Source organism: Furipterus horrens, unplaced genomic scaffold (genome assembly GCF_987537825.1).
Source record: "Furipterus horrens unplaced genomic scaffold, mFurHor1.1.pri manual_scaffold_4, whole genome shotgun sequence".
Lineage (NCBI taxonomy): Eukaryota > Metazoa > Chordata > Mammalia > Chiroptera > Furipteridae > Furipterus > Furipterus horrens.
Genome location: NW_028327174.1, coordinates 67,338,968 through 67,365,731, shown reverse-complemented (window position 1 = coordinate 67,365,731; position 26,764 = coordinate 67,338,968). Strand labels below are relative to the sequence as shown.

Genomic DNA, 26,764 nt, shown 5'->3' with positions numbered 1-26,764 from the left:
TCACCTCTGATGCCTAGCCCCCTCCCCCCTCAGCACCCCCCTCCCCCCCGCTACAGGCAAGCAGTCCACCAGGCAGTGCAGCTGTTCCACAGCCCAGTCTCCTGAACCCACCCGCTTCTCTGTGTCCTCTCTGGCACTGACACTATATATATATATATATAGTTTTACTTTTCTTGGGAACTGGCGTCCGTAAAAAAAAAAATGTTTCCTTGATACATTAATTTGTGATTTGGCCCCGCCAAAGCAGATGATGGAGAATGATGCTCAAGTCCGCTCTAAACCACAGCATGTTCTTTGCAATGTCTCCCCAACAGGACTTGGAATGCTGCCTCACGAGATCAGAACAATGGCTGCATTGTCCAGTGACTCGTCATTAATAATAAAAAGCCAGCTCTGATCACGCCAACTCAAATTTGCCGACATCATACATCTTCCAGGTAGGCCCCACAGGCCAGAAAAGAATGCATGTGCTTGCCTGTTCAAGAGGAAATAAAGGTGGAGAGGGAGTTTACTCATGCCTTCCTGATTATAACGAAGGCCCTGACTTTAAGGGTCCAGTGGAAAAATAAGTTTCTAAGCCATGTTATGGGGATTGACTCTCACTAAAATATTCTGACTGTTGTTCTCTATCATCATAACAAAGCCTGCACAGGGTGGGCAAAAGTCAGTTTAAAACTGTGTGTATGCGGATCAGAATTTATTGTATTATTATTTATTATTTTATTTTTATTTGCATGACAACTGTAAATCTGCTTTTGCCCACCCCTGTATAAATGTGTTCAAAATTTAATCTAGAATTTTCTGAAAATGTCCTTTTCTCTGCAAGTGAGTGGCCTTGATGAGTTCATTTTAACCACGAATGTACACCTTGGTGCCTGAGGGACCTTTTTCTAAATACTCATACCCAGGCACTACTTACAGGCTTGTTTGTATTCATCAGGACTGAGACGGGCATAAGGCAGGGACATTTTGAAAAGCTTCCCCGTCAGATGCCCACTGTTTGTTGAACCTAATTTAATTACTCAACTCTGTCTTGTTATGATTGACCATTTTAAAGGGAACCCACTGTCTCAACAGAAATGCAGCTTTACAGTTGGGATGCAAAAATGATTGAACTGGCTTGACACCCAAATTGCTCATGAGACTTTGGGGCGGGGTGGGGTGTGGGAACTGCTTCAAATCACACAAGAATTCTCTCCCCACTGTTGAAGACTAGCTTTGGGGTGAGGGCGCACACAAACAGTGTGAGCATCGTTTCTGAAAGGACACACAGGGCAGTTTGGCAAGGACTGTGCACCTGTAAACCACAGGGAGGCAGCTGTGACATCAGAGCTGTTATCTAGCTTAGAGCGGCTCCCTCATTTGAGCTCTGTCTTCCACCACAGCCCCCTTCACACTCTGTGCTCTAATCATACGTAACCATTTGCCCTTCACGGAACCAGCAGAGGCTTCTCCCATCCTCTGAACCACCACCTGTTCGTCCCTCCTCCCGCCTTCCTTACACTTAGTGTCATGTTTACCTATAGTATAAACACCTAGGGGCCCCCGCACCATGTCCACAGCCAATTCTCCAGCATAGAGCAGCAACTCTGTACATGTCGATGACTAAATGAAGGAATGAATATACTCATATTCTTACAATGGCAGTTCATGCTATGAGGCATTGAGAGGTCACAGCATTGTACTCTAGTAAGATTGAAGAGACTGGCCAGACTTCCAGTTTATTTTATTTTTTTTTATCTGAGGTAAATCTCAGAAAAGTAAGACTGAGGTCCAAATCCCCATGTTAGGAAATGCCCATGGAAATGCAGGAGAATTAAACACCACCACCCCACCCCCCCAGAACACCAGTGTTTAACATTCTTGGTGCAATGGGATAGTGGTTTAAATGTACCCAGCAAACTAATCTCCACTCTGGTTAGGGCCCATCCCCTTTGGAAAGAGATTAGCTCAGGAAAGAGATGAATGTCCTTTCAGCCCCCCTTGTACCCTAGGAACCCTGGGACTGCAGAACACAATTTGCAAGCTCCTGGGTCCCTTGCAGGTCCGATAATAATGAGCCCGCAATGTTGGGAAGCAGCCTCTCTTTGGGAACTACAACTCGTCCTCTAACAACACTGAGCAACGGTGACTAAGCCTGGTGGCAAAGAATGAAAGAGGCTCTTATTTCTTTCCCAGTGAGAGTCACAGACTTGAAAATCTCTCCTGTGGCATCTGACGTTGCATGGCCTGACGTTTTATAGTCAGATCATGGGAATAAAACAGCCCATAACTGAGCGTTATGAAAATGATTGCCAAGGGAGAAACGCTGCCATTAGCCAATGGGTGTGTCTGGTGATCATCCGGGCTCTGGATAAATTCAGCTTTAGATCTCTATCCAAGAGTTTATTTTGTGGGTAGTTCTCCAGGCTCTGACACAGATTTAAAAAAATAGAATCCCCAAACCAGAAAAGCAGGCTGCTGAGATGGTGTGGAAGCTCAGTCCTGCAGCTGAATTTCCAACAGCTCCCTGGAGGAGAGGTCTGCCTCACCGGCACATTTCTCTTGCACAGAGGACAACTCTTGGGCTCATTTCCCTGGCTGCTGTGTTTTGACCTCTGCCTTATATGGGAAGAGCAGAGCTTCATAAAACTGTTTTAAATTGTGTTTCATTGTTGTCTTTTGTGTGCTTTAGAATCCTTGCTTCATCTCAGTTATCTCTGTTTAAGTGGAATTTTCTGTGGAACAGCTTGAAGTCCTCTGACTGAGGCAAGTTTCCAGTTGAGCTAGTACACGTCACAGTTTGTCCCAATTCTTTGATTTTTGTCTTCCCCAGGTGAGGTATGAGCTCCTTTTGAGGGCAGTCACTGTGTCCTGTGACTTCCCAGGGTCAACTAAATACCAGGCACATGAAGCTTAATATTTAATTAATGAACAGAATGAATAGCTCTTTATCAGACACCTATGATGTACTAACCACCTTCCCAGGTGCATGGAAAAAATAATAAGATAAGGCAGAAAGGTCTCTGTCCTCACAGAGCGTATTTTCTAGTGGGGGAAACTGGTCAACAACAAGTGAACCACAAGTAAATAATACAGTTTTAAGTTGTAATTAGCAGTAGGAAGGAAGCCAACAAGGCATTAAAATAGAAAATAATGATCACTATCTCAAGCCATTGTTATAGCTTTGATCTACTAGTCTTATTTTTAAGAGCACTGGGAAAAAATAAAGTAGCCTCAAGTGGCAAGTTATAGTCTCATCCTAAGAAAGACAGATACCCCAATGTAAAACTGGGCCAAACAATTCACAGAAGGAGAAATCTAAATAGCTAACATAGGAAAGAAATACACAGCTTTATTACTAGTCAAAGAGCAGCAAATTAAAACAATAAGATATCACTTTACCCCAATCAGATTGCAAAATTTACAAAGTCAGGTAATGTCAGGTGTAGGGTTTGTGGAGAAACAGTAAGCCTCATGCGTTGCTGTTATGAATTAGAACTGACCAACCATCTGGCAGTACTTCATGAAATTAAGGCTATGTGTATCCTATACCCCGCTTCTGGTATGTGTTCCAGAGAAAACTTCCCACAGATTCAAAAAGGGGCCTGCATAGTTTGTGGTCAACCGTGCTGGGGGATCCACACTTGAGAAGGAGAAGGTAAAGACACAGGCCAGGAATTCCATGCATCAAACAGTGAGCAGATGTTAATAATTAAAACACATGCAAAAAACAATACTAATAATATTCCAGAGAGAGACTGAACTTCCAAGGATATATATGAAACACACTGGCGTGGCTGCCATTGCTGTGGAGGGCTGGACGGAAAAGGAGGTGAGAATAAAGAGAGGGAAATGCAATAAAATACAAGAGCAGTAAAATAAGGACTGTAGTATATCCACTCTAAAATTCCAGCAATAAAGACAAATCCTCTAGGGGAAAAAATGAAAGGGATTTTCATCTTGAGAGACACTACTCTTGCAGAAAATTACTTTTTAGCTCTATGCTCAGTTTGAGTAGCTTGATGGCACAGTGATGGACTGATTAGCTGAGACAAAATCCAGTAGTCCTGGTGCTTCGCACGTGAAGTCCAAGTCCAAGCAAGCTCTCCCTACTTCCTGGGAGGAAGAGGCTCTAACCTAGGCATCAGACTTCACAGATAAAGGTAAGTTACCATCGGTCAGAAGGAAACTTAATTATACTTAAAGACTTCTTTAACAGTTACTTGAAAATATTTCTCGTTGAATACTTTGACATAAATTTAGCTATTTTAACTAACTTCCACTTGGGTAAATAAAGTGTGAAATTCCAGGTCCTCTATCACAGGCCTATCTGATTGTCAAAGCAGCGCCACCACCTGCTGACGTGATACTTAAATTGCAGTTTTAAGTGTCTGAAACAATCACTTCTTTTCCCAACATTTCATTACAAAAAAATGTCAAGCATACAGAAAAATTTAAAAAATTGTAAACACTCATATACGCACCACCTAAACTCCCCAGTTATTATATTGTTCTATCTTTTTTTATTTTTTAAATCACGCTTCTCCATCCATCCATCCATCCATCCATTCATCAGTCTTCTTTAAATGCATAAAAAAAATTAAAAAAAAGAACAATAACTTTTTAAAAAGACATTACTATAAGAAGAAATTTTCCAAGAAAACAATAAATGGCCTGTTTCTCTCTGAAATTTTTTTACCAGAAAACAAGAGAATTTCCTCCCTGGTTTCAGTGTAAGGAGTTCCTAAAAGAGAAGAAGATGATCTAAAAACAGGTGGTCAACTGTTAAAACATCCAGGGCTGGTTGTAATAACTTATGAACTCTAAAGAACTCATTTAGCTTAGAGTCAAATCAACCAAGTGAGCACAACAGGGAGTACCAACCCCCCCACCCCCCACCCTCCTCACACACACCACACTTATCATCACCTCCAGGGAATGAGTTCTCCTTCCTCCCTTGATGAGAAAAGAATGGGTTTCTAATAAAGCTGCTGAGTGGGACATCAACAGCCCCATTTAGATTCTGGGCTAGCTATTTGGACATAAACGAATAAAATGTTTTATAACTCAGTATTTCACTATTTAAACATGAAAAATACATCACTCTATTTTAAAAAAATAACATAAAGCATTTGAGAGAGATCTAAAGTGGTGGCCTCTCTGAATGGCATCCAGAAAAATTTATTAACACTTAACCATTTATTAGGTTCTGCTATGTTGTAGACCTAAAAGTCATCCTAAGAAAACTTGCATTAGCAAAAAATGATTTATAAGAACAATTGCTTCAGTGGGGGACAAAGTGAGTAAGATAGAATTGAAACTCACCATAATGAAGTCATTTTTATGGCTGAAATGTAAAGAATAAAATAATTTGTTCTGTATAACTATAAAAGTGACCTTACAATCCCCAAAACTTGCTAAGCCAAGTATCGGACAGTTTTTCTGATGCTGAAATTCACACTCTTCACCACTATGTACTATAGACTATCAGTAATATTTCAGTCATCAAAATGAATAATGCTTTGTTAAAATTCACTTCCCCCCATCTAATCCATCTCCTCCCCGTTTCCTCACTGATCTTCTCTGCTCGCCTGACTTTCTGGCACAGGGCTTGCCCTGTACACTCCTCCTTCTTTTGCCCAACCCTCTCAAGCCCCACAGGTCCTCTCCTTCCTCCACAGCCCTCCCCAGAAGCATGCTGTGTCCTTGCTCCTTCTCATCCCGAGTGAACCCAGAAAACCTGCAGAGCCAGGCAGGTAACAGGAAGCAGAGATGTAAGGCTTACGAAGCCCTCTGAGGGAGCCATCCCTTGGCACCATGTCACCAGATCTGATATTTCCAGGGAATCAGAAATCTGAAATTTGTGTGAGGACCTCCTAACTTTGAAAGTTAATTTTAAAGTACCATGGGGGGTGGGGGGCATCTTCAGGCCAGACTTGGTAACAGACTCCCAATCTATGATCTACGTCCATAACCTTTCCCTTCTTTATTTTTTTCTTTATTTTTTCCTTTTTTGCAGTGGAGAAATATTGGCTATTTTATTATGAATGGTGTCATCCAAGAGAATGGAAGCTAATACTCAAAAGCACAAACTCCCTAATGGTAGGTTATAGATTATATAGGGCAAAAATCACAAGACACTGTGGGTTAGATGTTTGGGGCTGTGCTGGGAGCTGAGTGGTCACAGATTGAGCAAGGGCAATAAATCATTTCTTCAGCCCTTGAAGACAGCTCTGAAGTTCTTTCCATGAGAAAATAGCCAGGGGGTTGCTCCACCGAGGATTCAGGAACCCACAGATAGCTGACCAAGTCCAAAATCATTTCCTTACTCCAAATGTGACCTGTACCAAGGGTGAGCAGTGCTGGCCAAGGTCCCCCTCCCAGGTCCTCAAGGCAAAACAGCCCTGATAGCTTCTCAGGACTCATCAAGCAGAGAGAGGGTGGCCAGCCTGGGCACATCTACCATGGACACTAGCTCCGGGATATGGCTCACCATTTGTTACAGTTTCAAGTTTTGTGTGCCCGACGCTTCAAAAGAAAGGTCAATATTCAGTAGATCAGAGTTTGGAGCAAAGAAAGTTTTATTGATTGAGAAGCCCTAACTTGAGAAGATGGGGGTGTGTTATGGCATTCTGCCAGCCTTTCCCTTCTTAATCTTTTTATCCATGTCCGCAGCTTCCCCTCAACACCCCCTGCTCTCAAGTTCCACACTCCCTGCCATCACCTGAGGACATTTTCATCTGACATCTCAAACTCAAAATTGAACTCATTTTCCCCCCAGGAAAACCATTTCTCCTTCAAACTTCTTTGTTTTACTAGAACTCCTCTTTCTTTCATTAACATGCAAAAACTCAGGCATTAATATAAACACATTCTTAGTGAAAACCCAGGATGTGTCAGATTCCGCACTAAACAACACAAGACTGACAAGGCACCTCCTCTGACCTCCAGAAGCTCACAGTCTATTGGAGGAGAGAGGATGCATATTCAGAGGCTTAGGACATTGTAGAGACAGGATAAATCAAAGTGTCATAGAATTCATTAATTCATGCAACCAATATTTATTGAATTCTTATAATATTCTAAGTACTGGAGTTAAAGCCACACATCAAGTACTGAAGACATGGTTTTGAAAAGCATAGACAATTTTTGCTCTTACACAACTAATTGGGGAGGTTTGCAAAGAACAAGCAGGCAAATAAACAAGATAATTTCAGTTAGGGACAAAAGCCTCCAGCCTGCTGTGAACAAGTTAGCAGTATGTCCCTTGCACAGAAGTGCAGCCCAGGGGGTGGGCAGGGCCTGTGCCAGCTAGACAGAGTACCTTTTTCTAATTACCAAAAGGATATAGTACACCTTCACAGTGGCCCTGAAGCTTACAAAGGAAAATTGAGTGATGCAGAGACTGTTTAGATAAGGTGGTCGGGGAAGGTCTTGGCGCTGAGACGCAGCAGATGGGTCTTTAGGACAGAGAACACAGACCAACACAGCTCTGAGGCAGAAACAAACTGGCCAGTGTGAGAAACAGGGAAAAAGGCTGGTGGGCAAGGGGCTAGCAAACAAGCCATGTCTTTGTGTGCAAGTGCATCACAAAGACATCGTACTCTGAAGGTCACAGCTTGTTTGGGGGCTGAGGGCTGGGACTGTGAGTGTTAGGAAATGGGTTAGAAAGACAAGCTGCCATCCCCATTGTGGAGGCTTACCACAGCCTGGTCAATGAAGAGCCAAAAGTGGGAAAGGGAGATCATATGATCAGTGATCTGTTTTGTTTTGTTTTAAAGGAAGATAATTCTATTGGTGGCTAGCAGGTCAGTTAGGTCATTATAACAGGGAGAAAATGGAAAGAATAAAGAGGGGAGATGACATATATAAGAGATATTATCAAAGTAAGAACAACAAGACTCAGCATCTAATTAGATGCTGTGATGAGAAGAAGGAAGGCTTGGGTGGCCGCCTGAGATGCCTTCCTTCCCTCAGTCATACCCTCAGTCCCAAAGGCCAACAGTGTCTTATGTAACTTGTCTCTCTGTCTCCCTACTTTCGTTCCATCCGTGAACTCCTAGTATCCAAATATCCTCTCTCCTCCTCTGAACTGATGTGAGAGTTCATTTCTGCACCCTCCGTAGCCCTCACGTTGTAGTGTAGAGCTTTATTTCTTATGTACCTGTCTTATCTGTAAGGTACATGAAGACAGGAACCAAGTGTTATTTATCTCTGCATGACCCAAATGACAATTTCTGCCACATTATGGCTGAAGAAAAATAGAATCAATGAGTAAAACGTTGCTACATACTAAGTTATGGTAGAGTGGTTTATAACATGCAATCTTAAAAAAATACACACAGATTATTCAATGAAAATTTACTCAGAAGATGAACCTCATTTTTATATAGACTCAGTTATGAATTTGTTTAAGACAGTTCTTACATTTATTGTGTACATTTTTCTTATATCAAGTACACCTAATAATAATGCTCAAAAAATTTAACCACCTGCTCCCAAATAATCACAGAAACAAATAAATAAACTTGTCAGGTAAAGAGATGGGTGAACAATTCAGAAAGCCCTCAGTGACCTCATGGTACCTACTGCCCTGTGACCCCTTCACCTCACCTTCCATCACTGAGCTTTCACCACTGCCCAACGCTGAGGAAGTTAGGAGAAGAAGCACATTACTCCAGATAAGAGAAGTTTAACTTGCAAGGTCACCTCTCCTCTTAAGAAAAAGAGCCCTGGTCATTGTGGCTCAGTTGGTTGAACCAGCATCCTATAGCCAAAGGGTTGCAGATTTGATCCCCGGTCGTAGTGCATAAAGAAAAGTTGTTTATCTTAGGTTCAGTAAGAGCCTCAAAAACCCTCACCCAATAAGTTGATTCGCAAGAAGTAAAAACCACAAACAATGACTACTGAGCAGTCCAGTGAAAAGTTCCTCAAATCTTGCAAAACACCAGTAGGAGGTAGAAAATTTTTTACTCCCTTATTCTATTCTTCTCCCCAGCAACATGCCCAATAAATCACCGAGTGCCTTCTCCCGAACAACATACCCAACAGAACACCAAGTACCTTGTTGTTCCCACCAATGTGCCCGCCGTTACCCCCAGACCCAACCCATTGTTCCCGCTGTTATCCCCAGGCCCAACCAATCACTAGGCGCCCCAATACCCTGTTCCAGTGATTCCCCATCCCTCCCTTTAAAACCTTGAAAGCCTGTACGCCAGCTGCTGTTCTCTCCTTTGAGACAGCCCGGCAGGTTTTTCTTAATAAATCTTGCATCTCAGCTTCCTTGGTTTTGGTTTTTACTATTTCTAACAGTTTATGCGAACACTGACTGACATGACTAATCTCCAACTTTGCTTGGTTGCATGGGCAGTCTTTAAAGATCCAGCCATTCTTTTTCCTATTTTGGCATGAGGTTGCAAAGTAAACATGGAAATAATATAGCAATCATGGAGCACAGAGGTCAACATTTTAATGTAAATTTTTAGTTTGCATTTTAGCTTCAGGGAAAATTTCTTTATTAAAAAAAGGGACACTGGACTTTTGGTCAAGATGGCAGCTTAGGCAGACATGGCTCACCCCTTCGCACAACCACATCAAAATTACAACTAAAATATAGAACCATCACTCAGAACCATTAGAAATCAAGTTGAATGGAAGTCTGACAACTATGAAATTAAAGAAACCACATCCATCCAGACTGGCAGGAGGGGTGCAGATGGGAAACAGGCTGGTCCCTCACCCACCTGTGGTGGATAAAATTTCAGGAGAGATATCTGGGAAGCAAGGAGTCCCAGTCCCACACCAGACCTCCCAGCCCAGAGTTCTAGTGCCAGGAAGATAAGTCCCCACAACTTCTGGCTGCAAAACAAGTAGGGATTAAATCAGTGGAAGAAACTGCTAGAGCCCCAACCAGTTCTTTCCTCTTAAAGCATCCACACATGGACTCACCTACTCAGTCAGTCCCTCTGAGCTCCAGCACCAGGGTAGCAGTTTGAAAGGCACCAATAATATACAAAGAGGTACTGAAGTGTCTCACATCAAGGCAAGCAGAGGCCATGGTCTCTTTCCTAAACCCTCCCCCAATGGAGCCAGCAAGCTGATGCCATATCTGAGACTCCATCAACCTGGCTAACACTGTTTGACCCGCCTTGGAGATCCCCAGAGACTCTGCCCCACCCAATTTACCAGCCCACCCAAGCTGCTTTTCCATATGAATGGCTGGTCTTGGCTCATGCTTCATAACTTCCTAAATCCTATCAAATAAGTAACAGCTGGCCTCAGTGAACTCCCAGCCCCCATAACTCTTGCTAAGTGGCCTCAGGTCCTGCACTAGCAGCAACCAGCCTAGATTCACAGCCTGGATTTGCCTGGGAATCTCTAAGGTCAACCATCTCAGAGTGCTTTATAGCTCAGGCAGGCTGGCCCTAGGAAAAACACAGGTGGAGGCTGACCTTTGCCTTTACCACCTGGGCAACCCCAAGGCCAGCACACCCAGTGGACAGCTACAGACCACGTCAGAGCACCACCACCCTGCCCCTGCACAGATGATACTCCATGGGGGGCAGAGGTTGGTGGTCAGTGGTCACAGCCAATCCTTGTGCCTGACTGGCCTGGGTAAACACCTCCCATTGATTTGCCAACAGCAACCAAGGCTCAACTACAAGGGGAGGGTGTGCTCAGCCCACATGAAGGACACACCTCAAGTACCCAGCTTGGGTGATAGGGGAGGCTGTCACTAGACCCTATAGGACACCTACTACATTAGGCCATGCTACCAAGACATTTTTTATTAAAAATTTAATAAAATAAAGTATAAAAGGCACATTTGATGGAAGCAAAATGGAGTAAAGAGTGGAGAGACTGTTATCTTATCTGATCTCCACCAGCTGCTACAACATGAAGTCCAGGAAGTCCTAGTAAAATTCCTAAAACCAACATCCCTGGAATTGGCCATTAAAAACACCATGCTGCCCACGTGAGTGGGTGGGAGCCAGTGTTAGGGATAAAGAAGCAAGCCATTGACTCTCAAGCCAGTAGGAGATAATTAACAGATGAATCATGGAAAGGGGGTGAGGAAATGACATTCCGCAGCTCCTCACACACATCTCTGGGATCAAAAGGAGGAAGATTGTTGTCACCAAACACAGAGAAATGGGAAGATGTAGCTAGATAACTTTGCAATTAAGTTGGAGATAGACCTATAACTAGATTCCGTCGTCGGCAGCCGTCTGTCTCGAGAGACGATGGTGTAGCTTCTTGAGTCTATCTGCACCGCCGAGAATGGCTGTGCAGTCCGACTCGGGAGTGACACGGTATCTGTCTCCTCCCGTGTTGAATCGACATCTTGCGATGACGCTGGAGTGTCCTCTCCAGTGAAGCTGAAACTACAGAGCCTGGGCAGGGTGATATGGAGGGTCTGCTGTTGCCCATGCAGCAGACCCCCCCTCTCTTCGCAGCTGAAGGGTCCAAGGGAAAGACGGAGTCGATACAGCTTGGCTTCAGGTGCGCCGCAGGAGTTGCCGGTGTTGACTACAACGTCAAACCGCCTTAGGGACTCCGGCTCCGGATTTTCTGTCGGGGTTTACTCCCTTAGCCTTTCCCCTGAAGAGGTATGCCACAAGGCAGTGGAGGTTTTTTGGAGTCAGAGTTTTCCTTCTCTGATGTGCCCTGACTGGAAGATCGAACCAGCGACACTTAGCTCGCAGGCCGACGCTCAATCCACTGAGCCAAACCAGCCAGGCTATAACTAGATTACCCTTAGTTAATCACACCCTGAGTTAAGTAGTTAATCGTGTTAGATTGTGAACCCAGATTAACCGGTAATGAAGAAACTGAAGAAACGGGGGAGGAGAGAAAAGGGGGAGCTAATCACATTAGGGAGAGGAGCTAATCGCATTAATATAAAACCAGTTTTCTTTGTCTACTTTGCACGCACATTCTCCTGGCTGGTGGTGCTCCTTACTCTGCAGACTCGTGAATAAATGCCTTGCTTTGCTGCTCCAGTCCTCTGTCCCAGTGTTTTATTGTGAGCGTTTCTCACACCAGCAAGGCAAGTGGTTCTCTGTACATCTTGCTTATTTTACTGTGAAAAAAGAGCATGGGACAAGAAGAGCCACGTTCCCTATGTCCTGAATGAGAAAGGATACAGGTGATATTCTGTGAATGTAGAGGAGGGAGACTCCACAATGTTGAGGATTAAACAAGCAATTGAAGGCCATCCTCAGAAGACAGCCTAAGAAGAAAAAGAGTATGGAGATGTTCATCTGCTCTTGGTGTAACGGAGTCTGTAAATGAGTGTGGCCTTAGTGACGTCTCCATAGATCATATCACTCTAAGGTCCTATTACTAAGAGAATTGCAACTTTTCCACTCTGGACTCCTGTTGGTTTTACTTATTTATACACTGAATGCTGCCTTGGCATGATTTGCTCCTCAGGTGACAAATGCACCTGGCTGTCTGGAACAAGAATGCTATCCCCTACTTTCCCAGGGCTCTGCATTTACCTTCCTAGGAATGAACTTGGGTTTTAGCATCTCCTGGGGGAAGTGGGGAGTGGCCCTTAGAATTCCTGTTGCTAATAATCCAAACTGCCTCCATTAAACTCAGCTGGGAATGGGCAGACACTGGGCCAGGGGGAGAACTAATTATTTTGCTGAACAATGAGAGTCATAAGGCCCTGGGAAGATGTTACCTATGTCAAAAACACAGAAATCTGTTTCCTGAGTGTTCTAGGGGAGGGCCACAGATAGAGTGAGTAACCCCGAGTCCCCACCTTAGAAGCTTAGTGACACCTTCCAAGGCTCTATCCTGAGATGCACAGCTATGCCTGCCCTCTATCCTCTCACCCCAGGAAGCTTAAGAAAATGTAGGGGAGTGAGTGTCTTTATTATATGAATACCTCTGAATCGTCGGCAGCCGTCCGTCTCGAGAGACGATGGTGTAGCTTCTTCAGAGTCTATCTGCACCGCCAAGAATGGCTGTGCAGTCCGACTCGGGAGTGACATGGTATCTGTCTCCTCCCGTGTTGAATCGACATCTTGCGATGACGCTGAAGCTACAGAGCCTGGGCAGGGTAATATGGAGGGTCTGCTGTTGCCCATGCAGCAGACCCCCCCTCTCTTCGCAGCTGAAGGGTCCAAGGGAAAGACGGAGTCGATACAGCTTGGGTTCAGGTGCGCCGCAGGAGTTGCCGCTGTTGACTACAACGTCAAACCGCCTTAGGGACTCCGGCTCCGGATTTTCTGTCGGGGCTTACTCCCTTAGCCTTTCCCCTGAAGAGGTATGCCGCAAGGCAGCGGAGGTTTTTTGGAGTCAGAGTTTTCCTTCTCTGATGTACCCTGACTGGAAGATCGAACCAGCGACACTTAGCTCGCAGGCCGACGCTCAATCCACTGAGCTAAACCAGCCAGGGCAAATACCTCTGAATAAAGTTTATATTTTAAGTAACTGCCCCTGGGGAAGTCTACTTAGCAGGAGCACACTTACAACAAAGACTGAACATCATGAGAAATAGTGACAACAAGCTTCGAAACATTTAAGTAAATTATTTGAAAACTTCAGTACTTTATTATCAAAAATAATTTCTCAAGTGAAGCAATAGTCCAGGGGAGAGAGAGAGAGAGAACAAAAAATTTCTCTTATCAAAAATGTGATCCTGTGAAGCAGGAGGAAGGAATTTGACCTGGGGCACTAGGCCTTGTAGCCCAGGCCTGAGCAGACCAACCAGATCCCATTAGCTAAGTGTTTCTTGTGAAAGTACTTGTAGATAGAAGACTATGGAAGGGCCTGACATGTAAGTGCCCCTTCTACCCTACTACTCCACGTATAGCTTGCTGACCAGCAGGATTGGTAAAACTGGCATCAACAGGAGGCTGGTTAAAAATGCAGGACTTCAGATCTCACCCCATTCTTGCTGAATCAGAATCTACATTTTAATAAGATTCCCCAGTGATTCTTATATACTTTGAAACTGAACTGACAAATTACAAATTTGTCTCGCTCAAACATCTCTCCCGATTACTATAAAATCCCCTTGTCAGTCAGCTTTCCCTCCCAGCATCAAATATAAGAATGCAATGTAAAGCAAATCAGCAGCAGAATGAACTTGCAAAGCTCGCAAAGATTGGGATTTCACAGGATTAACAGACGTGGTCTTGGAGAACTACTCAGATCACACGCAAGGCATCAGGCAAGAAGGAGATGGCAGCCTTAGACCCCTTGGCAAACGAAGAGGAGCTAATCCTCAAGGATGGTGACATTCCTTCAAAGGAGAATGATTTGAACATCAAAGAATGAAGACAGGCCCTTGGGGAAATGACGAGGCTCATGAATATCTTTAAAAAAACGACCCACTTTATGACTGTGCTTTGAAACTCAAACATACAATTTTGTTGAAAAACTGTGCTCAAAAAATAAACACTTCAGTTTTCCAACATTCTAAGGAGCAACACATTGTTTTAATGATAACGTAACTGATATTATGTGAGATAAGTTATGTTCATACATTTTAGTTCCATTTTCCAAGACAGTCTAATCGAAGCCTGTTGTAACTGTTTCTCATGATGTTCGGTCCTTGTTGTAAGTGCGCTCCTGCTAAGTAGACTTCCCCACAGGCAGTTTTCCTCCAACCACCAGACCTGCTGAACTCTATTGCTAACCGTTGTTTATTCCTTTTTCTTTTTCCCTATGGGACTTCTTTTTGGTGCCTAGGACCAGTGTGGGATAACCAACACTGACTTACTCTCCAGCTCGGTAAAGAATTCTTACTGTCCCGTTTCCTGGTTGGATGTTCCAGAACACTGATGTCACAGAGGGGGTTCACCACAGGCTTATAGCTCTACAGGGAGGTATTTATTCCGGGGTTACCTTATCGACCATGAGGAAATTCTCCAGCGTCTCTCCATTTTCGCAGGTGACATCACCAACCTCCCTCACGGCTCTGGGCAGGATCTCTTGCACCTCCTGGGCAATCATTCCTAGACACAAAATGCACCCACACAAGTTGAGTCAGGGAAAGACCTTTCCAGAGCAAATCCTCCCAGGTCTACATCAGAAAGAAACATGACAGCCACAGGCCACACGGGAAGTCTTTGCAAATAGATGCTTATCCCCTTCTCAGTTTTTGCTTTGATCTGACTGCATTTGAAGCAAAGAAGGAATTCTGAGCCATGAACCACACTATAGGATTAAAGTGGGAGTGCCGTTTACTTTTCTTTGAGATTCTCAGCCAAATATTGGAAGGGGTGAGTAAACACCTTAACATTCCTGTATATAGAAGCAAGGGTGGGGCATTAGCTTGGGTTTTTTTTTTTTTTTTTCTTTACCCCCTAATCAGTTCCTCTTTCCTTAGGATTCTCAGGTTGAAGCATAAACACCACAAGGACCCTTCTTTGGCCTAGGCCTGCCATTTTCTCTCTCCATCCCTGGACTACCCAAAGCTGCACATGCAGCAGTTTGAGCTGCCGTCTGCCCCCTGCCCCACCCTCATCCCATGAGCTAGAGGACTCCAGCAAAAAGAAACAATATATTCAAAAAACGCCACCGGGACTTTGGGATGCAGGAATAGGGGTGGGATGTTGAGTAAAAAATGACAGGAATTTCTTTAAGCCTTCCTGTTCTAGTGATTATGGGTTTCACAGAGGGCGACTGAGACCCATAGAATGTTGTCAAATGCCATAGTGCACAACCTCCAGATAAAGAATTCAGAATTCAAATTTTAATAGGTGACAATACAAAATTAAAAAGGGAACTTGCGTGTACCTGTTTGATGGGCAGTGTATATTCCCATCACAGACGCGAACTCAGGTTTGTAGTCATATTCAACAATCCTCATTTGGGCTATTCTTCTCAGCTGGTCATTTGTGTCAACCTAGTTGAATTAAAGAAGAGCAGATTTCACCCACTTAGAAATTTGCTATTCAAACCAATGCCCAGAGTGACCCAGAGAGATTAGACATGTTGAACATGGGATTGTCTTTTCCTGTTGCTCAAACTATTTTAAGGGAAATTTATATTTTTCTCCTTAGAGAAGCCAATGTTTCAACACACTGATTTGTAAACTGAGCCATTTTTTATGTCTAAATTCCAGAATAAAAACTCCCTCAGTGGCTGCTCTTGCCTTCCTTCCCTTCCCTAAGAGGTGAACTCTCCTTCTGAGAACTGAGGTTGCTCACTTTGGAGAGAAACAATTGTTGAAGGATTGAGAAGTATCATTTCCCAAAAAACACACAGTATAAATGCCAAACAAATGCAGGTCAACCTTGTATTTATAAGTTGAAAGTGCAATGTTTAGTTCAAGTAACAGACTTTGAGGTACGGATATATCCTATATCATTGAATTGCTTTTGACCATTTTGCTAGAGAAAATTTCTTCAAGTTGCAGATTGCAAGTCCAGGTTGCCCACCTGCAGATCCTCAAGACCCAGACTTTCCCCTTGTGGGGATAACTTCTTCCCCCTGACCATACTGTCAGTCACGGGGTATCCTCAGCTCACTGTTCTTGCAGGTTCTTGAAGGCATTCTCAGCTGTCACTGAAAAGTCCTCAAAAAAAATTCACTGCGTCCCAGCAAGATGATACCAATCAAGACAATAGAGTGACTTTTTCCTAAAGCTAAATGTATTTGATTCAAAGCATTCCCTTCTGAGGCTGTTTTCTTTGTAAAGTCAATTTATGGTATAACAAGACTGATTTTTTTTTAATGACCTTATTCAACAAGTAAAAAGTTGTCAGCCCTGCATGCGTCCCCTAAACTTTCTTCTAGAACATAACTGGGTTATGAAACCAATGGTCGCTTGGCAATTAATGGTATACTGCCTGGACATTCAACAACGCGTTAGAGCAACCAAAAATGCCTTGTTGTTGCTGCTGCTGCTGTTTTAAGAAAACCCCTGTCATGACCCTCAACTCCTCTGGACCCACTCTGTCAGGTGAGTAAGAAAGCTCCTCCAATATCATTAGAGGCCCCTGCCCTTCCCTAGTTTGCCTGCTTGTTAAAGGTGTGGCTTGGAACTGAACTGACTACATGGGCAAGATTTACTTTAGGTGCTTGTCAGGCAGCATCATTCTGAACTCACTGTTGTTTTAATAACTACTCTTATCAAAAGCTTGATTCAATGCATTAACTCATTGTTTTATATGACTAACATTTACCAATCACCTTCAACATACCTCACACTACGCATAGTGTTGGGACTTCAGAAATGATTGCCTTTTCACCTGAAACTAATACAAAATAATATTGAATGTGAACTGTAATTAAAAATTAAAATTCAAAAAATGTTGCCTTTTAAAGGTTTGTGGTCTACACAAGAAGGCAGACTCATCACATATGAACTATATGACAATGTGATAGGCAGGGTGACGATGGATCAGTAGAGAATAACGGTTGCTCTTGAGAGCAGAAGGCAGGAGGGCTTCCTCGAGATGGTGAAGCATCACTGAAATCCTGGCTTATTTCAGTTCTCAATCTTTGTTCTGCTCCTTCCACTTCAGGGCCTTTGATCACAACACTTTTCCTTTCTCAAAAGTAATTCCTTCCCACCCGCTTCCCTCCCCCAATTTAAACGTCCCTTCACCTGAGAAGCAGTTCTTGACTTCCAAGACTAGGACAGCCTCCCTCTGCGTATGTGCTCATGGCCCCTGTTCTCTTCCTTCATAGCACTAAGCACATTATCACCAGACAGCTGGCTGCATCACCCTTGTTTTCTGTCTTCCCTATAAGCTATACTCCCAAGGGCAAGGACATATGAGGCCATGGTTTTCTGTTCATTACCAAATCACTGGTTTCTAGGACAATTCCTTCCAAGTGGTAGGTGCTCAACTAATATTTGTTAAATAAATTAATAACTTTAAGATAGAAGTTGTGGAAAGATGTAGGGGAGTGGCTGGAAAGGACGAGACTAAGACTGGGATGCTGGGCAGGAAGAACACCATGAGCCAAGTCACAAGGCAGGAAATCCCCCAAATGATGTCTGCACAACAGAGGCAGAGTGTGACGTTACTAGTCTGTAAGGATAAGGTCAGAGCAGGGAGGGCCTTGCAGGCCATGCTGGGGAGAAATGGTCACCATCTCATATGACTGTGAGCTTCTTCATTCATTCAGCAAGTATTTAATCAGTAGTTACTATGTGTCAGATGCTATGCCAGACACTGAAGATGAAATGAGCGTTTCTTATCAGGAGTTCAAATTTTAATAAAAATTCTGTTCCTTAGGGTAAGGCCTATGTCTTGCTTATTTCAGGAACTGCACAGTGCCTAGAAAAGCGTCTGATGTAATAGGCATCCAGAATTTCACAGCAGAAAAGAAGGATTGAAAGAATGGAGATAATGAGATGGCAGAACAATCCCTGACACTAATAGAACTGAAGACAGGGGTTGATCAGGAGCCAGCCTGGACAGGCCTTGTGCTAGCCAGGATCTACCTAGCTCCCTACTCCCCCACCCTTGGAAGCCTCGTGCTATTTTGCCTACTTTTCATTATCCCCGTGGCTCTTGCCCTGAGCCCCCATTGGAGACCAGAGATGAGGCAGTGTCAGTCTCTTTGCTGTGGATGAAAAGCAGAGAAGGATGTGCCCTCATTCAGGCTGTCCAGGCTGCATGAAGGGAAAATGACCCCTGGTGTCTAAATTGGATCCTTGAATGCATTTTTCCCAAAAGACATATTACAAAACATAGCAATTAGGCTCTCTAGTAGTCGTCGGCAGCCGTCCGTCTCGAGAGACGATGGTGTAGCTTCTTAAGAGTCTGTCTGCACCGCCGAGAATGGTTGTGCAGTCCGACTCGGGAGTGACACGGTATCTGTCTCCTCCCGTGTTGAATCGACATCTTGCGATGACGCTGGAGTGTCCTCTCCAGTGAAGCTGAAACTACAGAGCCTGGGCAGGGTGATATGGAGGGTCTGCTGTTGCCCATGCAGCAGACCCCCCCTCTCTTCGCAGCTGAAGGGTCCAAGGGAAAGACGGAGTCGATACAGCTTGGCTTCAGGTGCGCCGCAGGAGTTGCCGGTGTTGACTACAACGTCAAACCGCCTTAGGGACTCCGGCTCCGGATTTTCTGTCGGGGTTTACTCCCTTAGCCTTTCCCCTGAAGAGGTATGCCGCAAGGCAGCGGAGGTTTTTTGGAGTCAGAGTTTTCCTTCTCTGATGTGCCCTGACTGGAAGATCGAACCAGCGACACTTAGCTCGCAGGCCGACGCTCAATCCACTGAGCCAAACCAGCCAGGGTTCTCTAGTAGTATTACTATTGTATTTCAGACAGATTTCTGCCCAAAGAAAATTTTGAGTTGGCTTGGGGATCTGAAGACCTATAATGATGTTTCTCTAAGAAACATGCTCTTCTGATGTCTGGCTTGTAGGCTTTCCAAAGCTAAATATGAACTGCCTGTGTTGCATGTTCCCTAGGTTTACACTTGGCCTAGAGAAAGCCCTTGAGGCAAGGGCTGTGCCCTGTTGGAATCCTCCTCCAGGAACTGTACACAGACCAGCACTTAATGCCACGCCTTGCTCATCAGGTGTGTTGAGCAAGAAGCTAGAAACTAAAATTATAGTGTCTGATTTGATCTTGCCCGCAGCAGTTTTGGAAAGTTTTGACCATAAATGCAAATGGCCTTAGCTGTCATGCTGCTTCATGCCCAAGGCTTCTGTATCATTAACCCAAGACTTGCACCAGAGGCCCTGAAAGGGAAACTCATTTGGTTAGAGTGTCATGCAATGCCAAGGCTGCAGGTTCGATTCCCAGTCAGAGCGCATGCAAGAATCAACCAGTGAATGCATAAATAAGTGGAACAATGAACTGATGTTTCTCTGTTTCTCCCGCTCTTTCTCTCTCTCTTTTATCCCTTTCTCTCTAAAATAAAATTTAAAAAAAGAAAAAGATTGTACCACAGAGAAGACATTCCATTGGTGGGAGTCTGGTCAGTTCAGGGAAAGAGATTTCATTACATGTCATTTGGCTGTGACTCACAGCCAGACTATCAGTCTGCCTCAGACATTGGTTCCCCCAGAGCTGAGGAACTTCTGCATTTGGCTTATGGCCCTGAGGGGAGACTGCATATTTGACTTTCTCCAGCTCTTCAGGCTTTTGTCTTTAACTAGCTCACTGCTGGTGTGGTTGGAAGAAAAGAATTTTGATCATTTCATGTTTGTTTGTTTTTTCTTGGCTTTTATTTTGTGGGTCTTTTACTGCCTGTTTCCAGCCCTTTGCTCCATTCAACTTTCAACTTCCTTTTTTTTTGCATCGACATTGATGTTCATCATGCCCCATTGGTTTTCAGCATACCCTTTCTACCCTAATTTTGTTCAGTTTCCTTTGTAAGAGCTACATTTCCTTCTCTAGTCTGCGGTCACATCGGTAGGTACAATGGCACTGTCAAGCTGCTCCTCTTAGGCTGGCCTCATTTTCCCAGTGTTTCGGTGTCACAGGTTTCAATCACATCTGCTTTATCTTCTCGGCATCTTGGATATGCATCCAGATGAGCACCAGAGATCTCCTCCACCAGGACTCTCTATGCAGAGTGCTCATGAGTTTACCATCTGCAAAGCAACCTACCTTGCCTTGAGTGAGGAGATACAGAGCCAAGGCAAGGCAGCAGCCTGTGTTCATTTTCACTGCCACAGCATTTAGTGACCTGTTTGGCCACTATGATTTGCAACAACTCGTGCAGGAGCCAGCTCTGGTTACCATGCAACCTTAAAGAAATGAAGGATGCATACCTCCAGTCCTGTGCACGCGATCAGATCAGCCAAGGAACACTTCCCAGCACATTTGGAAGAATGGCTCTCTTTTTACAAGTTGGAAAATCTAAGTCAGGGAGAAGCAGAGATGAAGTCCACACATCTGTCAACACCATCATCAACATTACCGTCCTCTCTCTTGTGTATAATAAATGGCCAATAGAACAGACAAGATTTCAAGAAACATATTTTATAAATGTGGAGAGACCTATTAAGAATATATATATTAATATAAATGACTTAATAAATTAATGTCATAATTTGCATCTTTTACAAGTAAATGATAATATCTATTTGCTTAGCCTTCTGCAGCTAAAAATTGCTTCACATAATTAGAAAAAGCCCATGGGTAAAATGAATGTAAGCCTTCCCTGTTCACAGAAGAATAAACAGAGCATAGAATGTCTCTGGGCCAAATTTCCTGGGTTAAGACTAAAACTTTAGCCTTCCACCAGAGACTGGGCTTCTCTTTGTCCCATCATGCTGCTGTGAGCAGGAGGGGGATACAGGAATTTCACATTTAGAGCCTGGATTGAAATGACATTTCACTTAATGGAGAGCACTTCCTAGAAGGGATTTCAGAGGCTCTAGGGAAGTTTCCTAATTTAAGACAATATATGTATTTTTCAAACCAAAGAGCACCATGTGTAGACATCAGGTAAGAAAAGTTCTGGCGCTATCCTGGTTACTTAGCAGGAGGGGTTGTGGAGGACTTTCCCCAAGAGTCCTCTTGCATTCACATTTAGATAAGACCTGGTAGGGAATTTTATAGCCAATTGCAGGATAAACTGGAGCTGGCGTGATCTGAAACAGAGACAGTTTATCTCCCTCTAAAAGGCAAAGGCACAGTATCTATGACTGGGATCTGAAAATGTATGTGAGAACTTTCTAGCCCTAAGAGTTCCCATCCAGCTAACAGGTCACAGCTCTTCTAACATGAACTGCAGCTTCACAATCAGCATGAAAGTCTACAATTACAGCCATTCTCTGGAATCCTCTCAGCAAAAGAGGGCATTCCTTGGCTAGTTTAGTAAAACCAGTGCAGATTTGCATGGGGAAAGGAATGCAGTCTGGAAGAATGGCCAATGATTTACAGATTGTCTCCTGTTAACTAAAAAAGAATACGAACAGGAGGCTTAAAAACACCATTCCGCCCCAGGCTCAACAGAGCTCCCAGGAGAGACAGAGTGTGAGTGAGAAGGTGGGGGCGTGGCAGAGCAGGGACTGGAAAACAGAATTAAATGGTGGAAGAGCTGGAACCAGGAGCAACCTAGCATCTCAATCTAATCCCTTAGGTCTTCATAGTTGTTGTTGCTTTCCCAGATGATTCAGTACCTATCTCAATAGGTGGAAAAATATAAAGCGCTCAGTGGGGTCAGGCAGACAGGGACCATTTCTATTTCATAGACGAAGACATTGAGTTTGGGGGTGCTAAGCATTTTGTCCAGGGTCACGTTGCTGGGGTGAGGCCCGAGTGAAGGAGCAGCCTCCTGACATCTAGCTTGATTTCTGATTTCCACAAGGCAGCCGTCTCTCTACAGGGGGAGATAGTCTTGGGCTCGCACCTCAGGTGATGGGATTGATGGAGGGAGGGTCACGTAGGAGGAGCCTCTCTGCTCCTCAGAGTAAGATGATGAGTGGGACCCACAATGACTGCAGGGCTGGGACCTGGTCTCTGGGAGGAAGCAACTGGAGAGGTGCAGGGGGGGTATGGGCAAGAACTGGGCTGAGAGAGTATTTGGAAGATGAACAGGGAGAAGGAAATTCAGAGATGGAAAGGAAAAAGCAACCCCCAGCAGCTGACAATGCGTGGAAGGAAGGGCAGTGGCCTGTGGAAAACAAACCAGAGACCTGATGCTTGTGAAGCCAACGCTACTCTGTCATCTCCCAGTGCTCCCGTCGGGTAAGTCCATTCTCTCAGGGAGGAACTGCTTCCCAGTCCCAGCAGAGATGCCTAACGGCTCCCACACTCCTAATTGCTAAGCAGCCTCACTCCACAGGCGGCACATAGAGACGTCCTTGCTCGAGGCATGTCAGAGGCCAGGAGCACCCCACACACCTGACCCACGTGTCAGAGAAGGTGTCCAAGGCCTGCCCCATGCTCACCTCTTGGATATTCTGCTTTGCCCGGTTGTCAGAGGGATGCATAATTGTCCCCATCACTTTCATGTTGCCACAGACAACCAGGGCTTCATCTGGTGCATCTGTGTTTATTCCCACTCGTCCATGGCAGACAACAGATTCTGGAGCTTGTCCTCGCTGCCATAATGCATCGTTGTTATTTTCAAATTGCCCAGGGTTAGAGGCCTGGAAAAAATACATAAATATATTACAGTTCAAGTTACAATAGCAGGAATAGATGATCACTTTGGTCCTCAGAGCAAAGGAAAACAATGTATCTAAGTCTTTCTACCTGAGAATCATATGTGGGATGAGACATTCTGACATGTCCACATAGCTGTGGCCCCACGAGCAGGAGCTCAGTTTGCCATATTTTGGAACATCCAGTCCCTATTGCGTGTATCTGGGATTGATGATGTGTTGATTGTACTGGGAGAAAGATGAAGAGGAAAACTCACAAAGACTATTTTTTCAGGGATAATAATGATTTTAAAACCAGAACATTAAATCAGAAAATAGGAGAAGTTTATTAAAGCTCAGATGAATAAAAATACCTTGCATTTAGCTAGCCTTTTTATATTTTCAAAACACTTTCATATTAATGATTTTATACACAATTGACTAGTAAATGACAATACAAATATATTTAATATACCTCAGCTATTCCTAAACACAGGTGGTACTAAAGGAAGAATAATAACAGCTGCATTTTTGTGTGTGCAAATCTACACCCTAATTCTATGAGATATGTACTATTACCCTCATTTTATTGATACTGAGTTTCTGAAAGGATAAACAAATTGCCCAAGACCACAAAGCTAATAAGTTCTGGAGCTGGAATTTACTTACTTTGATTATTAAATAAACAGTATTAACTTGCCTTTTTTGTCCTGTTGCCAAGAAGTAGTCCTCGTTGAATGTGGTCTTCAAAGGAAAGCCAAGTGAAACTTTGGACCAGACAAAGTTCTGGAGATTTTACTCTTAAATAAAATTCCTGTTGAAGAATTCTCCACTGTAGTGCCTTCCCTGTTTCCTGTAGCTGCTGAATATATTTCCAAACATCTTTAAGTACGGATCTCTGAATCCATCAAATCTTTATGACAAAATTTATTTATTTTTAAAATTATGACCTATCCTTCTAAATCTGATTTTTGTGTGTTTGAGGCAGGTTGTCAGAAATTCAGATATAACAGTAGGAACCCTGATCCTCTAAAAAGTCAGCACAGATGCAATGTCTTCATTTGTTGCCTTTCTGACAGTATATACAAGACATTACAGACTCAGCTCCTGAACATATGCAGATTATCTCTGAAGAACACTCAAGAAACCAAGAGCCATGGTTTCCTTAGGTTCAGGGGCTGGGAGACATAGAGAGAGGGGTGGAAAGGAGAGTTACTCTTCACTATATATTCCCGGTATGGAATGTTTTTACCATATGCATGTGTTCACAACTTAAAAATAATTAAAAGAAATCAGGATATAGTTCTGAGTTTGGGTTCAGTTAAAGAACTTTTGGGTGTCTTCAATATCCTGTTTCATTCCCACCTGCCTGACCCATGAGCTGCTTGGAAGAACCACTGACGCTTGATAGACAATGGCCATGGAAGAATATAAAGTAACAACATGGAACATTATTTTGTGTAAGTTCACTTGAACAAAAAGCTTTTCTGCAAAAATCCCTCGAGCCCCCTTGGCTGTGAATGGCAAACTGGCTTTGACTCAAATCCTTTATAGCAAGCAATCAGCTAAATCCAAAGGTATGCCATATAAAATGTTGATGTATTTTGCTCTACTCTGAACATAATGAGCCAGCCACTTCAAGGAAACAAAATAGGACAGCAATAGATTTCTTTTTTCTTAATGAGCTTTGGGATAATTATCATCATGTTGGTAACTGTTACTGGAACAGCAGATATAAGTAGATTCAATTTTTTGGAACTATTACAACAATCTCACTTGGCTTTCTCTGGATGAAAACTCAAATCCCTAAAATATGTTCAAATCATTTTGGTAAGGACCAGAGACTTACATGTCCTAAATCTATAGCCTTAAAGAGGGGTCCTAATCCCTAATGGAAATGTTATTATAAAATCTGTGAACCTGTCCTTCTTTGGTATCCAGAATCTTAATGTATTGAGGCAAACTGTAATGGAACCACAGAAAAACTTGCTGGAATTATGAAGTTGAATTCAGATGTGGCCCAACAGTAGAGGATTAATATCAAATACCAAATAAATTTAAGTTTCTAAATTACTATTATTATTTATCCCCCAGCCTCCTATATTTAGGAAAGACCTGAACATTTTAGCCTATGTTATAACACAAACTGGCTATGTGACCTTGGGGCAGTCACTTAAGTTCTCTGTACCAGTTTTCTCCTCTGCAGAATAAAGATAATAACATCTATACCTGTCTCACAGAGTTGTGGGAATTCATTGAAATCATATATACATAAGCATTGCAAAACTGAAGGTAAAGAATCTCAAATTTATTCTCAACATACTCAGCTGTGCATAGCAACCACTGTCCAACCTGTAAATTGGATTAATCTGCTGTCCTCAGCCACACATCTGCAGAATTGCATAATTGTGGCGAGGGGTGGGGTGAGGGGAGAGGAAAAAAACAAAAAAAAACCCTTCACAATGAATACTATGTAAATGGCGCCCCCTGCAGGTGTTTGGCATAGGAAACAGCAATGAATAGTAATTTGAGGCTTGCTCTAAATTTGTAATGGAAAGCTGGAATTTCTCCGCTTTACTATCGTTTGGGCTTCTAAAGCAATAATACCTAAGGAGCATAATAAGAGAGCTTGAGCTGAAGAAGGCAATTCATAATAAACCAATTTTTGTACCTTTGAAAGGACTATGGGAAATAGGTCTCAAAATGCTCTCTACTCATGCACTCAAAGTGTGGTCTGCAGGCCAGCAGGTAGCAACCCCTGGAAGCTTGTGAGAAATGCATATTCTTAGGCATCTCCAAACTACTGAATCAAAAACTGTGGGGATGCAACCCAGGTGTCTGACACATCTTTGAAAGACAGACGGAAGCAATCATTCCTCCAGTTTGCAGCACAGCAGTGAACCAGGTTTAATGATGTGTTTTAGAAGAAATGTGGAACTGAAGGAAAGCCTAGTCATTAACAAGGAGAATCTGAAGGAACTCTGCTGGGGAATGCTCTCAAAACACACATCTGGGAAATAAGTCTGTTCTTTGGAGCAAAGCTTAATTTCCATTAAATTGGTCAATTTACACTATGGGGCCATAATATATTTCTACAGCTGTTTTGATGGACAACCCAGAAGAACAATTACTGGGTCTTGCTCACGATTCTCTCTCCAAGGAGAATTCTGACAAGCTTAGTTTCCTGGACCCCTCCTGGAGGCCCGACTCCCAAGTACTCCAGCCTTCATGCAAATCACCCTTATGTGAATCTCTGCTATTGGGAGGAATAATTCTTAGGTCTCAAAAGGAATCTGAATTTGTTAAATGTAGTTTGCCATTCATTTAATGTGGCCAGGTCTTGTAACATCTTTGATTGTCAAATTTTTCTTCCTTCATTTTGGAGCTTAAACTAACAGGGCCAGGCTATGGCCTAGGCACATCTGCTTTTTTGTAAAATGTAGGCCAATCTCCCTTCTGTCCAACCCATGATGCATACACCTACATGGAGCCTTCTAGAATCTCAGTGGCAGGAAATGTCTTCTGTGGACATTTCTAAAACCCACTGATTCAACCAATATTGCCATTTCTGAAATTGTTTTTCTTTTGGTTGGTTTAAGCATTAAACAAATAGATTCAAAAGTCTGCATTCATTTTTCACTTCTGCATTTGGGGTGAAAATGAAATAAAATCAATAAGATATTTCTAGTTTGGGGGGAGGTTTTGTGTTATCTACTATTATAATTCTTCTCATTTTTGTTAGAATAACCC

At 43.3% G+C, this 26,764-nt stretch overlaps 1 protein-coding gene across 1 annotated transcript in view; it reads right to left on the bottom strand.

The window, feature by feature from the left end:
* MYRFL (myelin regulatory factor like) overlaps positions 1-26,764 on the bottom strand; it is a 70,288-nt gene that overhangs the window by 23,761 nt on the left and 19,763 nt on the right. Inside the window, 4 exon segments of the mRNA XM_090275148.1 lie at positions 14,848-14,957; positions 15,742-15,850; positions 22,820-23,020; positions 23,715-23,876. Coding sequence (XP_090131274.1) covers positions 14,848-14,957; positions 15,742-15,850; positions 22,820-23,020; positions 23,715-23,876 — 582 coding nt within the window.